Below are 18,449 nucleotides of genomic sequence, written 5' to 3'. Positions count from 1 at the left end.
TTCTATGAGATGCGTCTTTGGAAACATGCCGAGTGATTTGGAAACAGGGTGGTTTAATAGCAGACCACGAGGATGAGTTATAGTAAATAATATCACAAGTAAGAAAATGGAGAGTTAAGTGACACACACTTTTTCATCCACTTGCATCCTGATTAGCCAAGAGTTATCAATTAAAAAAGCAACACCAGGTAAGATAACATTGCAGATCCCAGCAAGAGAACTGAACAGTATAGTGTCAAGTTCTACCATGCTCAGGGAGGTGGGTTTTTCTAAGAGGTGCCCTGCTGCGACCAGCTTCCACCTGACATGACAGAGAGGGAGCTTATAGTGGCTGTCTTGAAGCCAGGCTTGGCTCAGTAATTTAAGGGCAGATTTTTGTTGTCAGCACCCCTGGAGTCAAGAGTAATCTTAGAAAAATGCTAGAGAATGATTTCTGTGTAGGAAATGGTATCAAGTTATTGTTTAAAAGCTCCTGTTCAGAATATCCTGTAGCTCATGCAGGTAATGCAACTTACAGAGATACAAAACAGCTACATGACTATTCTTCATCTAACCGAGATTAATGTAGCCATGTGGCCCCATACTTCTTGTTTGTCCTCAGCCGTGTCTTTTCATCTTCTCTACCTTCTCCATGACTTTCCCATCTTTGCTCCTTTTGTAACACTGTCTCACTTAAAGCTTTCCCAGACTAATGGGAGCCTTGTCTCAATCTTGCCTCACAGAGGATGACAAGATACGACACCAAGCTTAGCTCAGATAGGAAGAGTGTGAAGAAAAGTAGTATCTTCTACATTAAATTTTGAAAGGGAGAGGGGTGCATGCCTGTAACTCTACAATGCCAACTACAGAGACTTCAAGTGGTTGTAACTAGAATACACAAAAGTTTGAGGTAGTTAAAAAAACAAAACAAAACAAAAACATCAACAACAAGAGATTACAACCAAACAAAAAACCCCACCTTCCCCAGGTGTTTGTGCCCTGCACTGCCCAGGACTTCCTCTCACTGCCACGAACACAGACGCTGGCTCCCAGCAGCAGGGCAGCAGCGCAATGCAGACGAACAGCGGTGGGTGTGCTGTCACAGGGAAGGTGCGCCTCTGCTCCGCTGCTCTATCCCCACTGCTGAGAGAAAATGCGCTCCCCAGCCCAACAACACTGTGTGGGATTGTCCTCTCTCAGAATGATTTGAGCCAAGCAGAAGAACTTGAGATCCATTTATCTCACAGGATATGAAATCTCAATCTCACTGAATTTACCAAATAAGCTGCACGTAAGGGCTGGTTCAGTAAACACCCACGTATTCTAGTAAGATTTTATGTGCTGCTTTCACATACAGGTTAAGGAGTCCCTTGCTTACAGTATTTATCTCTTGAAGAAATCTAAGACAACAGCCTTAAGCTTCTGCACTAAATAAACCAATTTCCATAATGAAGTATAACCCCTCTTCCACCCCCATGCAGTTCACTTTAATGCCTTATTAAAAAATGTTAAGTACGCCAGAGCAAAGAGCCAAAACACTTTTGATTGGCTTGTTCGCGGCTAAATTTGTCCTTGAGCACCGTCTCCCAGTGTTTCTGCTAAGCAAGGGGATGTCTCTAACACAGAAGTGCTGCATACCAATAAAGAATTGGGAACACCAAGCGAGTATTGCTGGTTCGCAGAAGGAGGCGGCAGCGATGAAGGCTTCACAAGATGCAGAAGGTAAAGTGCCAGCAATGCCTACTGAGCACCTCTGCTAGACCCACGCAGGCAATACGCCAGAGATCAGGAAAACTCTCCGGTGAAGTTCTGACAAAAGGGTTACCTGCTCGACTTGTCTTTTTCCCGAATGGGTAATTTTGCCTGGTTTTATTATCCTAATTATTATCCAATTTTAATTGACATATTTAATAAGCAACAGTACTTTCTTTAGCAGAGACAATTCTTCGATGAATAATCAGCCTAACAGAGATGGCAGCAAACCCCATGTTTTGGCCAGTTTCCATCCGTGAGGAGCCTCCCCATTGGAAAGGCGGTATCTGGGGCATTCATGGCTCTGGCTGACTTGCTCGAACAAGGAGCAAGGATGTCAGAGCTGCAGGGAAAAGAAGAGAGCGTGCAAGGAGAAACCTGTATTGGCAGCTGAGTACTTCCCAATCAAACCGAGGACAGCAAACCTCATTAGCTTCTCACCAAAACGTGAGATACCAGCACAGGGTAACACCACCACAGCTACATTTTCAGGTTACTGAAATTCTGCAGTTAACTAAACCAGTCCATTTCTAGAACTCTACTGAGAAGCGGAAGATACTTGCTGAAAGTGAATTGTTGAAGTTTGATACTTCTCACATGGGCCACCATTCTCAGGTGCTGACATTCAGACTTAAGAGCCTTAGCTTTCAGCAGCTGATTTTTGAACACTCTGACCTGTGTTCCCCAGCTTGGACAACCAACCGCTGGAGATCACAGCAACAGCTGAAGTGTCAGACCTTACTTACTGATTTTTATTGTAAATACTGTCAAGTTTTCTTATGTGTGTATGTGCATGCTCATGCACACGCACACAGACAGACGTTTAAGTAAAAGGCTAACACTTCACATTTTTTTCCATGGTGAAAAACGGGCCAATGTCCAATCGTACAGGTTTGTTTAGTTTTTTTTAAACATCCTATAGCTGTTCTTGGAGTTGTTCAAGCAACCTCAAATTATCAGTTCTCAAATGGACTCCACCAGACAGGGGTTTCAGAGTACTCTACAGAAGATGACAACTGAATGCAAAAAAACCCAGACAAGACAGCTGCTAGCCTTTCCATGGACTGGTCTAAACGTTCAAGCCAAGTGCACAGTAACGAAGGCAGCAACTAGCACTCATAAGAAGAGTCTGCCCTTTCCCTAGCCAAGCATGCTATTTTGCCAGTAAGACTATTTTTTTCCTATGAAGAGATACTTACCCTTCATTGCAGCTCAAGTCAAAAGTATAGTACAGCAAAGTACAACTGAAATCAGAAACATTCTTGCCTTAATAAATTAGCTCAGCCTTGATGTGGAGCAGTATTACACTAGAAGGACTGACTCTTCCTGAGGTCCCAGCTCCACAAGACTGTGCCTCTAAGATGGGGTAACAAGTGGTGTCTGAACAGACAAGAGAAGACCCAACGCTGCTCAGAAGACAGGGACTAGGTAGGAATTACGTCTGGTTCAGGGGACACACACAAAGGGTGTGTTGGAGACTAACTGTACCTTTCCTCTGAGCCATGCAGTGGTTCAAATGCCACACAGCCTTCCTTTAAAATTGTATTTTGACCTATACAATTGAGTTCCCCACACCAAGAACAAGGAGAAAGATTTTGCTACTGAAATCCATTGAAGATGCAACATCCATCAAGAGTACACTTCTATCATACTTTATATGTACCTGTATTAAGAAAGACCACCATAACAAATGGATTACACTAAACGACATTTATAAATGATCAATATTAAATCAAAAGCTATGAAAAAAATCCTAGGTTTTACCCCTGCTTGTTTTCCTTAAAGAGATGAACACCTTAGTCAAATCAGTCCAACAGCTGTCAAAGCAACTTCACACTCTCAGTTTTTTTCAGGCTATGCTGGGGATGCCAAGCTAAAACTATGACAGATAAAACTCATTTACAGGTAACAATTGAAAATATATTTCATGTACACTATAAAGAGCATGAAATTAAGAGGCAGACCATAACACTGCGCTTAAAGGAAAGCTAAAATTTGTTACAGCAAACACACCATTAATACTTAACGACGTTTCTGACAGTAGGCAACCTCACAGCCTGAATTAGCCAGTACTAATAGAACACATTCAATTAGAGCAAAATTATTGTTAATTCTAGCAAATATTTTCCATTTTTAATCAAATTCATTTTTTATAGATTAGCATAAAACTAATATAGTCTATAGGTACAACAAAAGGAAAAATACCTACACTTGATGAAAATAGTAAATATTAATCAAACCAGAGGAATCAAGCCAAAGGAATTATTTCAGAAATGGATAGCCAGTAGATTTTGCAATCAACCAGTAAGTAGTAGCAATGTACTTGGTATTATTATTAGAAACAAAACCATAACTAACAACAAGTTATTTCAAAACTGCAGACTGAAAGGTTAAAGCTAACCATAATTTTTGCATATTATTACAGCACCAAACTTCAAAATGCATAAAAAATGCACGAGGCCAAATGAAAATACCAGTCTCACCCACATAAAATAGTTGAGCATTTACATCTGACACATTAATATCCTGGGATCTTAAAAGCAGTGCTTTCAAGAAGTAATAAATACAATATTCTGTTCCGTAGGATAAATTGTTTTAATCGCAGACAATGAAGTACTTGGGGTAGAAAAGGGAGGACTTTATTATCTGATGCAGAAAGTGGTCACTTCCTGCTTTTTAATGCAACATTGCCCCCACCTGGACAAATGAATTTTGGTTTATAAATTGGCATTAGTAGCATGAAACTTGATAGAACAATGTAAATTCCAGCATAGTTTGGAAAAGAGTTACAGCAAACTTTTATCATTTTTTGTAGTATACATTTTTCAAGCTCACCTAAGTCTTTTAGTTGACTTATTTAAAGTCTTCTCAGTGTCTTCCTGAAATAAATGATAGCCACTCAGTACTCATAAAAAGTCTTTTCTGATTAGATACTTACTCATTCTTGCAACAAAGAGAATAGCGATTTTCTACAAATAATACTGTATAATATTAAGATAAACATGCTGATATAGTTTCAATGCAATATGTGCACTGCATATGCATATCGTGTGCATATATAAAAGATAAATGCACATAGCTTAAACAGAAAATGAAAAATCTTGATTGTAGAAAACCATATATTATTGCTTTAGATCAAAAAATTCAAATTAGCGAAGTAACTTCTATTTTACCTAATAGAAGGCTTAGACTTCATGAACAACCATAAACAACTGAATCTGACCAGCTCTTGCAGTAATCATATTTGTTTTTGCAGTATTCTTCACACACCTTCAAGTGACCAACAGCTCCAGGAAGCCTGAACACTGTTCTCTGTCTCTCCTGAGTAATTACAAAATAAACAGCCCTGAACACTTAGCATCTTCCCTCTCTGTTTCACCCAGAACAACCTTTTGCAACTCCCTGTACTTGCAGTCAAGAAAAACTGCCTATGATGAACAAAGCTTTTGAAACGACTAAAGGAGGAGCGTTGGAAGTTAAACAGGATCTTTTGATGGCACCAGAAGTTACAATAACACACAAGTACCAAACGGGAGGAAACAAACCCAAGTTTAACATAACCTGAGTAGAATGCACATTATACACATAAAGGCAGTGCTCCTGGAAGGCTGCTGTGCCAGCACATGTTACCAACATCAACACACAGGACAACCACCTTCCAGACAGCACTTATTTTAGTGCCCCCTGGTGTCAATACTACTCCAATGCTTTACATTTGCGTTAGGAAATTAAGGAAAGAAATGGAAATAAAAATATTCCTCAGAGTTAAATTATACTGATAAAGTCGTTTTGCAACACTAGACTGCTTTCCATATCCCCAACTTCATTTGGCTACGGAAGTAATACATGTTAATATAGCCAAGACATATTTAAAACATTTAACACAGACACATTATGCTAAAATTACACTTTTATGACCGGATGTGCTTGATTTTGTGACATTAACAAAACTTCTCTAGTGCTTCAATTCTCGTACCCGAGTGCAAAAAACCTGTTTTGTTAAATAAACTTGTTTTGCTGCCATCACCAGCAGGTCATGGAAACAGCACTGAGCTTTTGCAGTGGGAAACATCCTGCTTCACCAAGGATACTGTACTCTTCCCAGTCTTTTCACTGAAACCAGTAAGCTTAAATCTGAAAGCGTTAAAATAAAGTCAAATAAAATGAAAGACATCATCTGATGGTACAACCTGCTTCCATCTAAACTTCTAAAGTTAGTTTTATTTTATAAAGAATAGGTAGTCCCACTGTGAATACAAGGTTAATGGTCTCTCTCCTGCAGGTCTGCTGCACTTCACAAGCAGTTGATGCTGTACTTCCCTTAATGCTTTCACCCAAGCCCTCTTAAGAATTTACACTCTGGCCCTCACTCCAGGGAAAACTAGTATCTTCTACAACTGCCTGTGCTGTGCCGGGCCCTGGAGCCGCAGGTGGACGTACCAAAGCGCCTGTTGTCCTCGGGGTGTGCAGAGCAGGCACAGCACCGCCACGGGGCTCCACTGGCGAGGGTGCTCCAAGCGGGGACCTGCCCATGTGCCGTGAAAGGAGAGCACACCACACACCCCAGAGACCTTCATTAACACTGTGACTAAGGAGGATATTTCAAAATGCGAAAATACTGAGTGTTTCAGCAGACTAGACAATTATTTTGAGTATTTTGCAAAGCCAGAATGGACCAACTAACCCCCCAAAACGTCACCTAGTGCTTGAAGATCAGTGAACTTGCTAACAAAAGTTGCTTACTAAGTGCCGAATTTTCACTGAGACACATTTGCCAGATGCCATAAAATGACCAAGACCTGCAACTCGTGACACCTGCAGAAAACCATCTCAGGTAATAGCCACATCTATTTCAGTGACATCTGGGCTCAGGCTTATTTTCTCACATTTCTATTATTTAAGCATGAGCCTCATCATGAAGAATCAATCTTTATTTTAAGATCATAGAAGCATTTTCTATTTGTCAAATGTTGCAGGAGCCCTGCTGATGAACTGCAATAAAACAAGCAACTCCCGAAGTGCCTTTGGCACACAGCAATGCCAAGAATCCACAAAGACAGGCTGCATGAACTGCTAAGCTGCAGATTGAACGTAATAAACTTAACAAACTATCATTTTTATGAATACCTTCTCAAATAAAACAAAGTGCACACTTCAGGTTCAGCACCTCTGATGGTTCCTACAACAAGCCACCGAACCACAAAGGTGAGAAAAGATGTTCGCCTTCCCCCTCTGCTGCACCCTATTTTGACAGCCAGTTTTCTCCTTCTCTGACAGCCACAGTCTGGCTCCACGCTGCAGCACTGGTGGGGCAGGGGCAAAAGACAGAAGGGAGAATGCAAGGCGATTTGCTTCATTCATTTTTAAGAAAGCTGGTGCTTTTATTTTTCAGAAGGCAGATGCTGATTTGTTGAGACCAATGCTTTTTGCAGAAACACACTGGCTTTGACTGAACTTTCCATGGATGCTGTTTCCCAGGGTCAAGTCATAACTTCCAGCCAAAGTCAGAGATCAACTTGAGGAGAGCTGAAACCAGAGGTTTCCATCTCCCACAAGGGCTTTCTAGTCACTGAACTAATCTCAAAAGCAAAATAGCTACAAAAGAAGAGATCATGAGACACTTGCCCAAGAACAATGAGTAATGCAGGGGATGGCATTCGACGACCAGGAGCCCCAAGTGCTCATTTGCTCTTGGTTTATGCATAGTGGGGAGTCAGATCTCTGCTCCTTGAATTCATTTGCTTGGGTTTTTTTCTTCTTGAGCAGCAACATTTAATTTTATTCTATCCCCCACCAAAATACAAAAGACCTCTGGTTATCCAAACTGGATTTGGGGGGGGGTGGGAGAATGGCTCAAAACCCCCTGGAGAATTTGGTTTGGTTTCTTTCTGGCTCTGGCCTTGGATGGAGGCCTCTTGTGTACAGGGCAGGAGATTGCAAACTACAACAAGCACTCTGGCTTATGACTCCACTTTCCATATTACAAAACGTAGTTACAGCCTCACTACAGAAACAGCAGGTGCCTTGGCATACAATGAGTAATGCAATACCTTGAGACGATGCAGTAAACCTCAGTCTAGGGCTCAGTTTCTATCCAAGCTGTCGCAAGTTTAAAATGACAGAAGAAAACTAGTATTTGTACATTAGTCTGGTCATACGTCATCACTGCAGGCTGTGATTTACAACATTCTAAGTAGAAGACTTTATTTAAAGGTAATACCAAGTGAAAGGGTGAAGCGCTTGGAACTGCAATTAACAAGGATGGTCAGCCTACCCATTTACCTGCATGACCCTGCTGACCATGCACACAACTTACACTTGCTTAGGAAAAGTGTTTGGTTTAGACCATACCGATCAGACAATTTAAAATGTTCACCACACAAATGTTACAGTACATGAATTCTTTATATAAAACACCTACTTGTTGTTTTAATATCAGGATCAGTTAAGTGCATGTATGTATTAAGTACCTAAACTTCCCTAAAACTATTGATTTCTTTCTATGTCAATCATAATACTTTGTGTTAGTTAGCTATTTGGCTTTTAACATTTAATAGACTGAAAACAACAGCCCTGCTTAGCAAGACAGCCCATATTAACCAGAAGCGTCAGAATTTCTCTGTATAGTCTTTGTCTTGCACTAAGATCTTTTAGCTCAGAAGCTGTACCTGTAAAAAAAATGTGGATTACGATGCAATATCGCAGGTGTAATTCCGTACCAGTTTCTTACAGAAGCACTAAATGCATTTGATGTAGACTAATTTTCAAAAATGAACATCGTAAACCCAGGCTGTTCTAAACCTGCATGAGTTTTTTAAGAAGTCAGAATAAAAGTCTTAAAAACAAATTAAAAATGCAATAGCACAAGTATTTTTTGTCTATAATCTCCTGCTGATACCACCAAATCCTTGTAACTTCTATTTTTAAAAGAGCAAACAATGTATGCACTTGAGTGTTTCAGAGAAGCAAAGCATTGGTCTTCTAAATGTATTTTTTCTAATATTCAGGTGCTTTGTTCACTTATTTACTGACACTTACTGCACTGCACCACTTCGCATATAAGAAACCTGAGCAGCACATTTCTGCCAAACTCGTGGATGTTATTCATATCCACTAAATAATGTTCAGAAAAAGACATGAAATACTACTGAATAATTTAATAAAAATCACACCAAGTACCCAATCTTCTGGTTCTATTACATAAAAGTATAGGAATCATTAAATTAGATTTATACCAAAATATTGGCAGAAGCCAAGTAAACCTTCATACACTTCTGTTTCACCAAAAGTAAAGCCATTTTCCCCCTATATTCAGGGCTTCCCAACATTATCCAACAGAGGGCTCCCCATAGCTATTAAAAAACTTAATTGAGAGCCAAATACACGAACACTAACATTACCATATACATACAAATCAGCATACTGTCATTTTAATGACCTGTTCTGTATGCACGTACACGCATACCTACACCCAATTTAGAAATTTGTAAAAGCATACAGTAAAACCACCCAGGTAGAGCCCTGTCATCATTTGTATGCTGCTAAAGCACCACCAGCTCAAGATTCTTTCCCAAATGTTATTTTTAACTGTGGAAAATAAGTGTATTTTTAAATCGCCTTTACACAAATGAAATTACATTTTCTTCTAATTTCTTTACTCTCATTTGAGAAAAATACTAAGAAAATTGTGGGGCAAAGTCTGCCTGCTCCGTGAGTATCAGCCACTGGGAGAGGCAAGGGCAGGGGCTGAAGCCCAGGTGGGTGCTCGTGCACATGGAGCACTTGCTTGTTAAAGCCAGCCTACACCTCACAAGCTTCACCTTGGCAAGACAAAGATGCAACTGGCCTGTTTCAGCAAGACAGGATTTCAAACCAGACTTCTCTTTGTTGAGATGGTTACAAAGTGGGGTTGCAGTACACTAGTTTTGAAATGCTTGAGTGATTAACGTACTTGGTAGATTATGATTTTCTAACATTCAGATACCTGAGGCTAATAAAACCCAAACCTTTTCAAAAGATTTTGCCAAACAGCAGGAAATCTGAGTTTGTAGAGAGTCTTAGGATGTGCTCTCAGAGTTTAGGAATGACTTCAGCCATCCACTAAACTGTCCGCAGAGACTGTTAAGTGAAAGGGTCCAAAACCCTTCACCCTGAGGTCTCCCAGTAACACTATTCCCCTCACCATTCAAAGGCCTTAATTTTAAATACAGGATATCATAATGCATTGTGGTGTATCTTCTCTCAATAACATATACTGAGATTTCCTGTAGACTACACACTTTTTTTGAAAATTTAATCAAACACCACAGCCAATACAGCATCACATTGGTGTGTCCTGCCTGATCAAAAAAACCTCACAGCATATTATCTACGCAAATACAATGTAATCATAAGTCAAAACTATTGTCCTGTAATAAATTAACATTAGTATTTGATGGGTTTAGTAAGCTATTCACCACAGATTAAGATGATACATAAAACTACTGTACAAGAAGCTTTCAGAACATTTGGACAATATTAAAAATTTACCTATCTGTAATGCAGTAAGTTCATTCTGCAGCACCTGTAGATGTGCCCAGAAAATTACCCAACAAAGCATTTTTTTTACTTCTGAGATTCAATTTGTTTTCCATAACAGCTTTTTTCACAAAAGCATTTTTGAGCTTATCTATAATAATACTAATTTGCTTTCCTCCACACCTTTACATTCAACTGTGAAAACACATACCTGTACCCTTTTCACATGTGCTACAAAAGTAACCTAATACATATTTTCCCCTGCATGTCAGTGATTAACTCCTCCAAAACTAGTTCTGCGCTTTTATAAACGCAGGCTTTTTGACCAGAGTCTTAGGAGGTGAAGCATAAAAGCTGTGACCAGCTATGTTACACACCGCACAACTGGGCTTGTCTTTGAATTTACAGCAATGTATGTGGTGCTTTCATCCACCCTGCTTTCACCTGCAGTGATACTGCAAAGCATGTGGACATGTAATGCAAGCAGAAAAAATTTATGGTATTTGCAACTGCATAATGGGAATGCTAAACTCCAAGCAAAATATTTTTAGAAATTTTTGGCACAATACAGAACTAGAAACACCCTGCCCTAACCTGAATTGAGATGAGTTTCACGTCACACATTTGAAAGTCTACTTTCAGGCTGGGGTGTCTGGCTCTGCATAAGCATTTGGAAGATCTAATCAATATTGCAATTTGATGTACTCCTTTAAAAGTAACCAAAACACTCTTGACCCTCCACCCTGTTGTGTTACAGGGTATGTTAATTTCCCTGCTTCAAGCAATTTCACAACACACCCCACTATCAGAGCTGAGGTTTGGATTTGAGGTTCAAGGGCAAACTCAGATGCCATTTTTTGCAAATGCACTTGTACTGAGAATACAGCCATTTCTTAAACTAAATTCAAAGTGCCTTTAGCACAGAAGTGTTTGAAAACAATCTCTCTTTTCCCTTTCAACTGGAGACGCAGGTATACAGGACCTTTGGAAGAAACCAGACTAGTGTGGTACACAAAATTACATGTTGCTTTAAAGATTTTGACTTTCATCATTATGCTACCATCATTTCACTAATTAACTCCAAGAGTACCTATAGTGCATGTATGGAAACAGCAGTAGTATATAAAAAAATAAATAATCAAATTAACTCTAATCCTTTACTTACCACAAGTCTCCGTCTTCAATAGTCTTATCATTTGGGGCTCCAGCATGGCCATAGTGCAAAACGGATGAGTTCTCCCCACTGACAGGCAAAAAGAAAATTCAGCACAATTAACTGCAGCAATTAACTGCCGAAGAAACATTAACACATATGACATGAGAAGGAACACTGTAAAGATGTGACATTGTAAGTGTCAGTGTATTCATATATTAGGCACAACATTTTGCAGTTTGTAAGAGCTGCCACAGGTCCAGCCCTAGCATGGGCTGTAATAGCATAGATACCCTGCAGCTCACCCAGCAGAAATGGGTATGGAATGGGCATTTTTGCTACTCTGGCTGCAAGCTAGGAACTTTCTGCAGAAGGAACTTCCTACAGTTCAGACAAATACTGTCTACGTCCATGACAGTGTAAAGGATGCAATTATGCACGAGTAATTATTCAACTTACACTGATTTACTACTTTCTGGATTTTTTTTTTAATTACCAAGTGATGTTTCCCTATTTGAGGCTAAATATTCTGAGGCATAAAACCCTAACTTCCACTGGAGTAACATTTGACATGTTTGAAACCTCTAGGAGTCAATGTGACTGGAAAAATTCAGCTGTCCAAGTGAACAGCTCCGGTTCACCCCTGGCATGGCTATGCGTGACCTCTGCTGGAGCAGATACGCTGCGTGATGCTTGGGCAGCATCCACAGCTGGCAACGTCAGTCGCAGTAACAGCATGAGAACTGACACTCTATTCTTACCTGTTATTAAAAATCACATTACAAAGAAAAGATTTTTATTCTTGGAAATCTTTCAGACTAAACTGCTGATTCACAGGAATAAAACAACTCCAGAGAAGGACGGACCCTTGTTCTGCACTTCTGAAGGTCCACGATCCATTCGGTGACCTTTATTTGGCCCTGGCATCCTCTCTTGTCTACTGATATTCCCCCAGGCCCATCAAACATCAGTTAAAAGACTGTAAAGATCTTGAGCTCTACTTATTTTTCTTTTACTATTCTCCTCAGATAGATGCTCATTCTCTTTTTTCTCTTCAAAAGGCTAGAATTACACCGTATCCAAAAATACATGTGTTGGGACAGGGGTGCTGCGCCAACTCTCTGACCCCTCCAGCTGACTTGCCAGTCTGTGTCTCACCTTTCGTCAAAACCATATTGGTCATCCTGCTCAGATTTGAGTCTTTCAAGTTGTGATGGTGGAACAGCTTCCTATCTTAGGTGAAAGGAATCTGAGGCTCGATTTCAATGATGTTTTTGCTGTATCTGGAGTAAATGTGCCACCTGACTTATTTTTCATATTAGGCTTCCGATATGTGCAATTATGAAAAGACTAAACATGCACTGTAGCCAAAAAGAAATGACCTTCCAGATACATTAAGTCCTTGTGATCAGTTAGGTATTTAATTATCACTGGTAATTCAGATATAACAACTCCGTAATGATTACGGAGGAGAAAGTAGATGTTGCCTTAAGTTTCTGAAGGCTCTTAAATCTAAAGGGCTGGATCGTGTTATTATTTTGAAAGCAGTAAGTTTTTGTTCTTTTTTAGAACTTTAAAAAAGTGGGTTTTAGCATGTAGGAACTACTATGCAGCAAGGCAGCGAAGGACAATGTTTCAGAATCATGGGAATGATCTTCTGATACAAAGTGCATTTCTCAAAATTATACAAGCTCCAAAGGGAAAAACTTAAGATGTTAAATCAAGACTTTAAAACCGCCACAGAATTAAGGCTGCAACAAATTCATTTTGTGATACTGGTCCAATGGCTTAAGTCCAGTTTTACAACCAGCTGCTAGCTGGCTGCTTTTTACTTCCTGGACTCCTGACTTGGGAACCTACGCTGTTGTGCTGCATAAAGCTGGCACACAAGATGAAGAAAGATGTGAGCTTCCTTCTGAGATGTCCTGTCTCCTGGGCACTGGTAGAATAGTTCCTTCCTTCTAGCCAAAATTCCAGCTTTCCACATCAGGACACTTTCAAACCTAGTTTGCCCAGTCTGAAAAACTATCTATAATACGGCAATGGACTGCAATCAAAAAAACAAAAACCAAAAAACAAACAAAAAAAGTTTTCTGTTCCAGGCAATGTCTACAGTGGGAACTGTGCTTCCCATCTCAGCTGTCTCCTTTTGCATGCAGGTGACAGCAGCAGAGACTGCTCCTACCTCTGCATTGGACTATCAGCATCAGAGGAAGCAGCAAAATTTCCTGCCTGAAGAACTGTTTCCCAGGTGGAGGGAATTCCCTATTGGGGAGGGGTGGCACTTGGAAGCAGCTGAAATGCTCATATTTAAGGAAAAACACAAAAATAATAAAAAACTCCCAACACCTGGCATGCATACACATACTCATGCACACACATGCTCCACAACAGTTTGTCAGGGTTTTAGCTAAAAATGGGGATAACGCAGGAGAAGCAAATAGCACATGCATATATTTATGATCAACTTTTAAAAAATTATCAAGAAGCTTAAGGGCATGACTCCACGCTAATGTATTTGCAGATAGCTTGTTTACTTATCATCATATGCTGGCACCCTCGTGTCATACACCATACCATCTGCATAAACAAGCCATACATTCAAATATGAGCACTGTGCAAATGCTTTCAACAATAGACATTGCAAATAGAAAGATGGGGGATTTCTTTTGCACATTTTAATGTAAAGGTTTTAGTTTACAAAATATTTCTATAAGGTTTGGCACCAACTGTTATGGAAGATGCGTGAAAAATCTGTTTTTCAGCACTGTTAGGAAAGTGTTGAGCAGCATACAATCTTTCTTGGCATTTGAGACTCCTTATCTGTCACGCACATTTTGGCTCTGTCACGTAAATGGGATCACACCACAGGAGAGCACAGTTGGTGCTGAAGACCAGATATGCACACCATATGCATTTCAAGTTTTTTGTTTGAAGTGATCGGGGTGGGGAGGTCTGCTCACTTTGGCTAACACCCATTAGCAACCAAGGCACAGCAGACCTGCTCCTGAAAGCAGTCCCAGCTGTTTCTCACCCAAAAGAAATCCAGCACGTGCACTCCAGGATGGGTTCCTGGCTCTAAGCAAAGCCCTGCAGCTGGAGGTGAGTGGGAGACCTCGCTTCAGAAATGCACTACTGACCCAAATGAAAACACTGATGTGGTCACACCTCCAGCACATTCCTGCCACGAGGTGCAACTCCAGTCTTCCTCACAGGAAGCACCTTTAGCACCGTCCCAAGATGAAGGCAAGAAAGATGCTTCAGGAGCAATGCTTTAGTAGTGATGTGTACCCAACAAGGCAAATGCTGCAGCTAGCCAGAAATCGTTCATAATGATTAATTTTCAAGGTGGTGTCAAAACAATTTAAACAAAACCCCAGCCACTGGCAAAGCAAATGAGCCTTCCTGTAGAAGCTACTTCTTTGCTTCCCAAGGAGCAAGAGTTGAAAGGTCTGGCATTACAGTGCCAAAGTCAGGGCTTAAAATGAAGTGCTGTGGGGAGGTGCAGATCTCTGGCAGCTCTGCTGCCTTCCTGGAGGTCAGCACCTTTGAAAACCACCACATCTGGGAATGCTGATGTCTGCCTTCAGGCAGCCAACCTGAAAAATTCTCCAAGAAATTTCTGTGTATCTATTTTTATTCCTTTAATAATTCGCCTTGAACTGGTGCCAAAGATGTGTTTGTTACAGAAAGAATTGCGTGAAGTGGCGGAAAAGCTGCAAATTAACACCACTGAGAATGCACACAGTAGGAAGAGATTCAGATTACTAGGAAAGGAAGAAAAGTCGCCCAAATACATTTTAGATCTGGAAACACCCTGAAAACAAATGACTAGAAGAAAGAGAAAGAGGGGGGGATGTTAGCAATATTTTAAGAACAGGACAAAGCTGAGCATCAAGCATTACAAAAAGCAGCTATTAGCTCTACATTAAGAACATCTAAAGAAAACCCAACAGACCATTAACTAAAAAGGCAAACTATCTCCACCATGATTTAAATAAAATCAATCCAGAAGGAAGCGCTAACAGCCTTCTCTCCACTTTTTCATCTATGAGATGAAATCTTAAAAAGTTGATTGAAAAGAAAGAAACACAGATTTAATAAGTATCCTAATCTTATCCAAAAAGCGTTACTTATGATCCTCAGACAGAGGAAGGCATTTTACTGTAGTACGTTATTCTTAATCTCTGGTATCATCTGCTGAGAGCTGTCATCTTCCTGGAGACATTTTTCAAGAAGATTTGAACCTAAGTCTAAGATGCCACGGTACTACAAAGCAGCTGACCATGGCTTCTGTGGTGGTAGCAGAGATACTGGTACCTCTACCTCCACCTAACTCCAGCTGGAAACTCCGTGCCTGGTTACCAGTGGATGTCATCCATCATAGGGTCACCAGGACACACTGTGCACGTAACTTTACCTTTGTTTTCCCCTTTGTAGAAATGGTTACTTGGTACACTAAGACGCTGCAATGAATAATTCATTAGCATTTTCACACCACTCAGAAGTCAACACTTTGTAGATTAGTGCTAAATATATCCAAGTATGTTTATCAAATACTACTATTCTCATTTAATTGCACCTACATTACATCTATTTGTGCTTCAGACCACTTACAGAGTTGACAGTCTTTGAAAGTTAGCAAACTTAGTCCTATATTAGAGATATGTGACCAGTTGTAACACATAACGTGTGTTACTATCCTCAACTGACTGGAGAGTGAATACATGCAAGTGAACAGATAAAGCATATCTGCTCACACCAAATGTTCATTTACCGTCTCCTCAAGAGTTTAACATTGGACAGGAACAAATGCAGGCACTCAATGTGTGCCAACTGATTTATTTCTGTACTGAAATATAGTTTTGATTACTCTTGATTTCCACCTTAGTGAGAAAGATTTACAAAATCTGAATAACAAACTTTTTTATTTAAAAGCATGATTCTCTTCTGTGGAAATTAGCATCAGGCCTGTAATCTAAAAAAGAAAGATCCTGTCAAAATACTACAGTTTTAACAGTCAGGAAAACAACAAAACTCAGCATGAACAGAATAAAACATAACTATTCAAAAACCCTAACTACAAAAGCTATTTTTAATGACAAATGTAGTTAAGTGCAATATTTACAATGCATGACATTTTCACAGTAACAAAACAAATGCCTATTACTCTTCCATTATTATGTTAATTGAATTCATCAAATAGGTCTACTTACATTCATTTTATTAGGACCTAGCTTAAAACTGTTAATATTACTTATTCTTACTAATATAGCAAATTACAGACAGAGGCCTTTGTATTCTATCTTAGGTAATTTTTTTAATTTATTTTTTTAATCAAGTTTGTCTGCACTTGTAACTGTAGTGGTAGAATATAATGCCAGCTCCCAGCTGCAACAGTGAGTCACAGTATTGTTTGGATCCTGCATTTCAAGGGCAGCCCTTCTCCATGTATTAAATCCTCCAACGGTTCAGAGGCAGCTCGAACACCACCCCCACGCCCTGCTAAGCCCCTCCAGCAAGGGGGACAGGACACCCAGGAAACTCCTGTCATCACCCACTTCTGAAGTCCTGTCGGGGCTTTCCTCCTCCTGGGTTCCCCAAGTCCTGGGTTTTTCAGTCTTGTGGAGAGTTTAATCTGTCCCCACAGGGGCACAAGGACCCACTACACAAACATACAGGAGATGTTTCTATAGGTTGTTCTCTAGCACTCAAGCCAGATCCTGCAGAAGTTCTGTTTCACTGTAAGTGAATATGTAAGTCTGTATGGCTGTGAAAAATCATACACAGAGACAACCTGATTTTACCATCACAGCCTGTGACAATAGCATAGAGATGGAATCTCCTTTCAATGGGATGTTAATTCTCAAGTTATACAATTGTACTTAAAACAGGAAACTTCTCAGACAATTTAGTTGCACAATTTGCCATAAAACTGCTCATGCTCCTACTGCAATTTTGCATATAAATTGGAAAATTGCATTTACAAATAAGCAATTGAGTAAACATCAGAAAGAAGCAGATATGCTAATTGTCCTTATTACCTCCAAAGCAATATAACATTATCATCATTAACATTAGAATTATTTTTTGTAAGTGTATGTGACTTCAGTGTAGAGCAAATGTTTGTGAGCAGCAGCAGAGCTACAAGTGGAACGTATATACCAACATATATGCCTCATCTGTCATATGCCTCTGATTAGATTCATGCCACTGACTAAATAAGATTAATGTGCACAAAGGACACAGCTGTCCTTCAACATGTATCCTACACTAGTCTCTTGAAATTCTGCAAATTAAAAATGCACATTTCCACAACTGCAGGGAGAATTTTTATAATACTTTCCCAAATACAATACCTTCAACGCCAGCTGTTCAGCAAGAAAGAGAGAGCAAAAAAATTCTGAATTTATAAAAGACTACTTTAATCACATCCTACCTTTTGAGGCAAAAAAATTTTGAGAATGATATTAAATACTTCAAGTGTATTTCAAAGAGAGTATTTTTGAACAACAGAGAATACCTCTAAAAGCCCTTCTCCATAACACTATTTAATAAAAAAGCCAATTGCAGCACAGATGTGAGCATAAACACAATCTTAGCAGCAGCAGTAGTCATTGGGGGAATCTCTTGTGCGCAGCAGAATTTGTAATCGAGTTATTTCTTAAGACACAGTACTAGCCACCTTTCTTTGGCTTTTCCAGAGGAAACAGGTCAAAACTCACTCTGGTGGTACTTGCAAACACATCATGTGCCTGAAAGGAACAATTTTACAGATATCTAGTGGGAAACTGACCATAAAGACTGCAACAGTTCAGTGTAAACCATCAACTTACCTGCCACAGATGCAAGTGTAGGAAGTGTGGCGCATGCCACCTCGAGCATAGCAGTAGTGCTGGAACAAGCTGCAAAAAAAGAAAGGTGGTAATTAATAATACATTCAAAACCACCAGAAGACAGGGAGAAAAGCAAGTCTTGCTTGAGTGCTGCTATGTTGGTGCAAATCCTCAGCTCTGCGACGAGGCACTCTGCCCATTTCTGCTCAGCT

General features: G+C 39.9%; 1 protein-coding gene across 1 annotated transcript in view; it reads right to left on the bottom strand.

Annotated features, from left to right (window-relative positions):
- The window catches only part of PEPD (peptidase D), a 141,161-nt gene that overhangs the window by 44,115 nt on the left and 78,597 nt on the right, over positions 1–18,449 (bottom strand). The window contains exons 10-11 of the mRNA XM_040614998.1: positions 18,238–18,306; positions 11,414–11,491 (exon numbers count right to left, since the gene is read on the bottom strand). Of these exons, the coding sequence (XP_040470932.1) occupies positions 11,414–11,491; positions 18,238–18,306 (147 nt within the window). The remainder of the gene's footprint in view (positions 1–11,413; positions 11,492–18,237; positions 18,307–18,449) is intronic.

Source organism: Falco naumanni, chromosome 15, assembly GCF_017639655.2.
Source record: "Falco naumanni isolate bFalNau1 chromosome 15, bFalNau1.pat, whole genome shotgun sequence".
Taxonomy (NCBI): Eukaryota; Metazoa; Chordata; class Aves; order Falconiformes; family Falconidae; genus Falco; species Falco naumanni.
The sequence above is the reverse complement of the archived record's forward strand: the minus strand, read 5'-3'. Positions and strand labels throughout refer to the sequence as shown.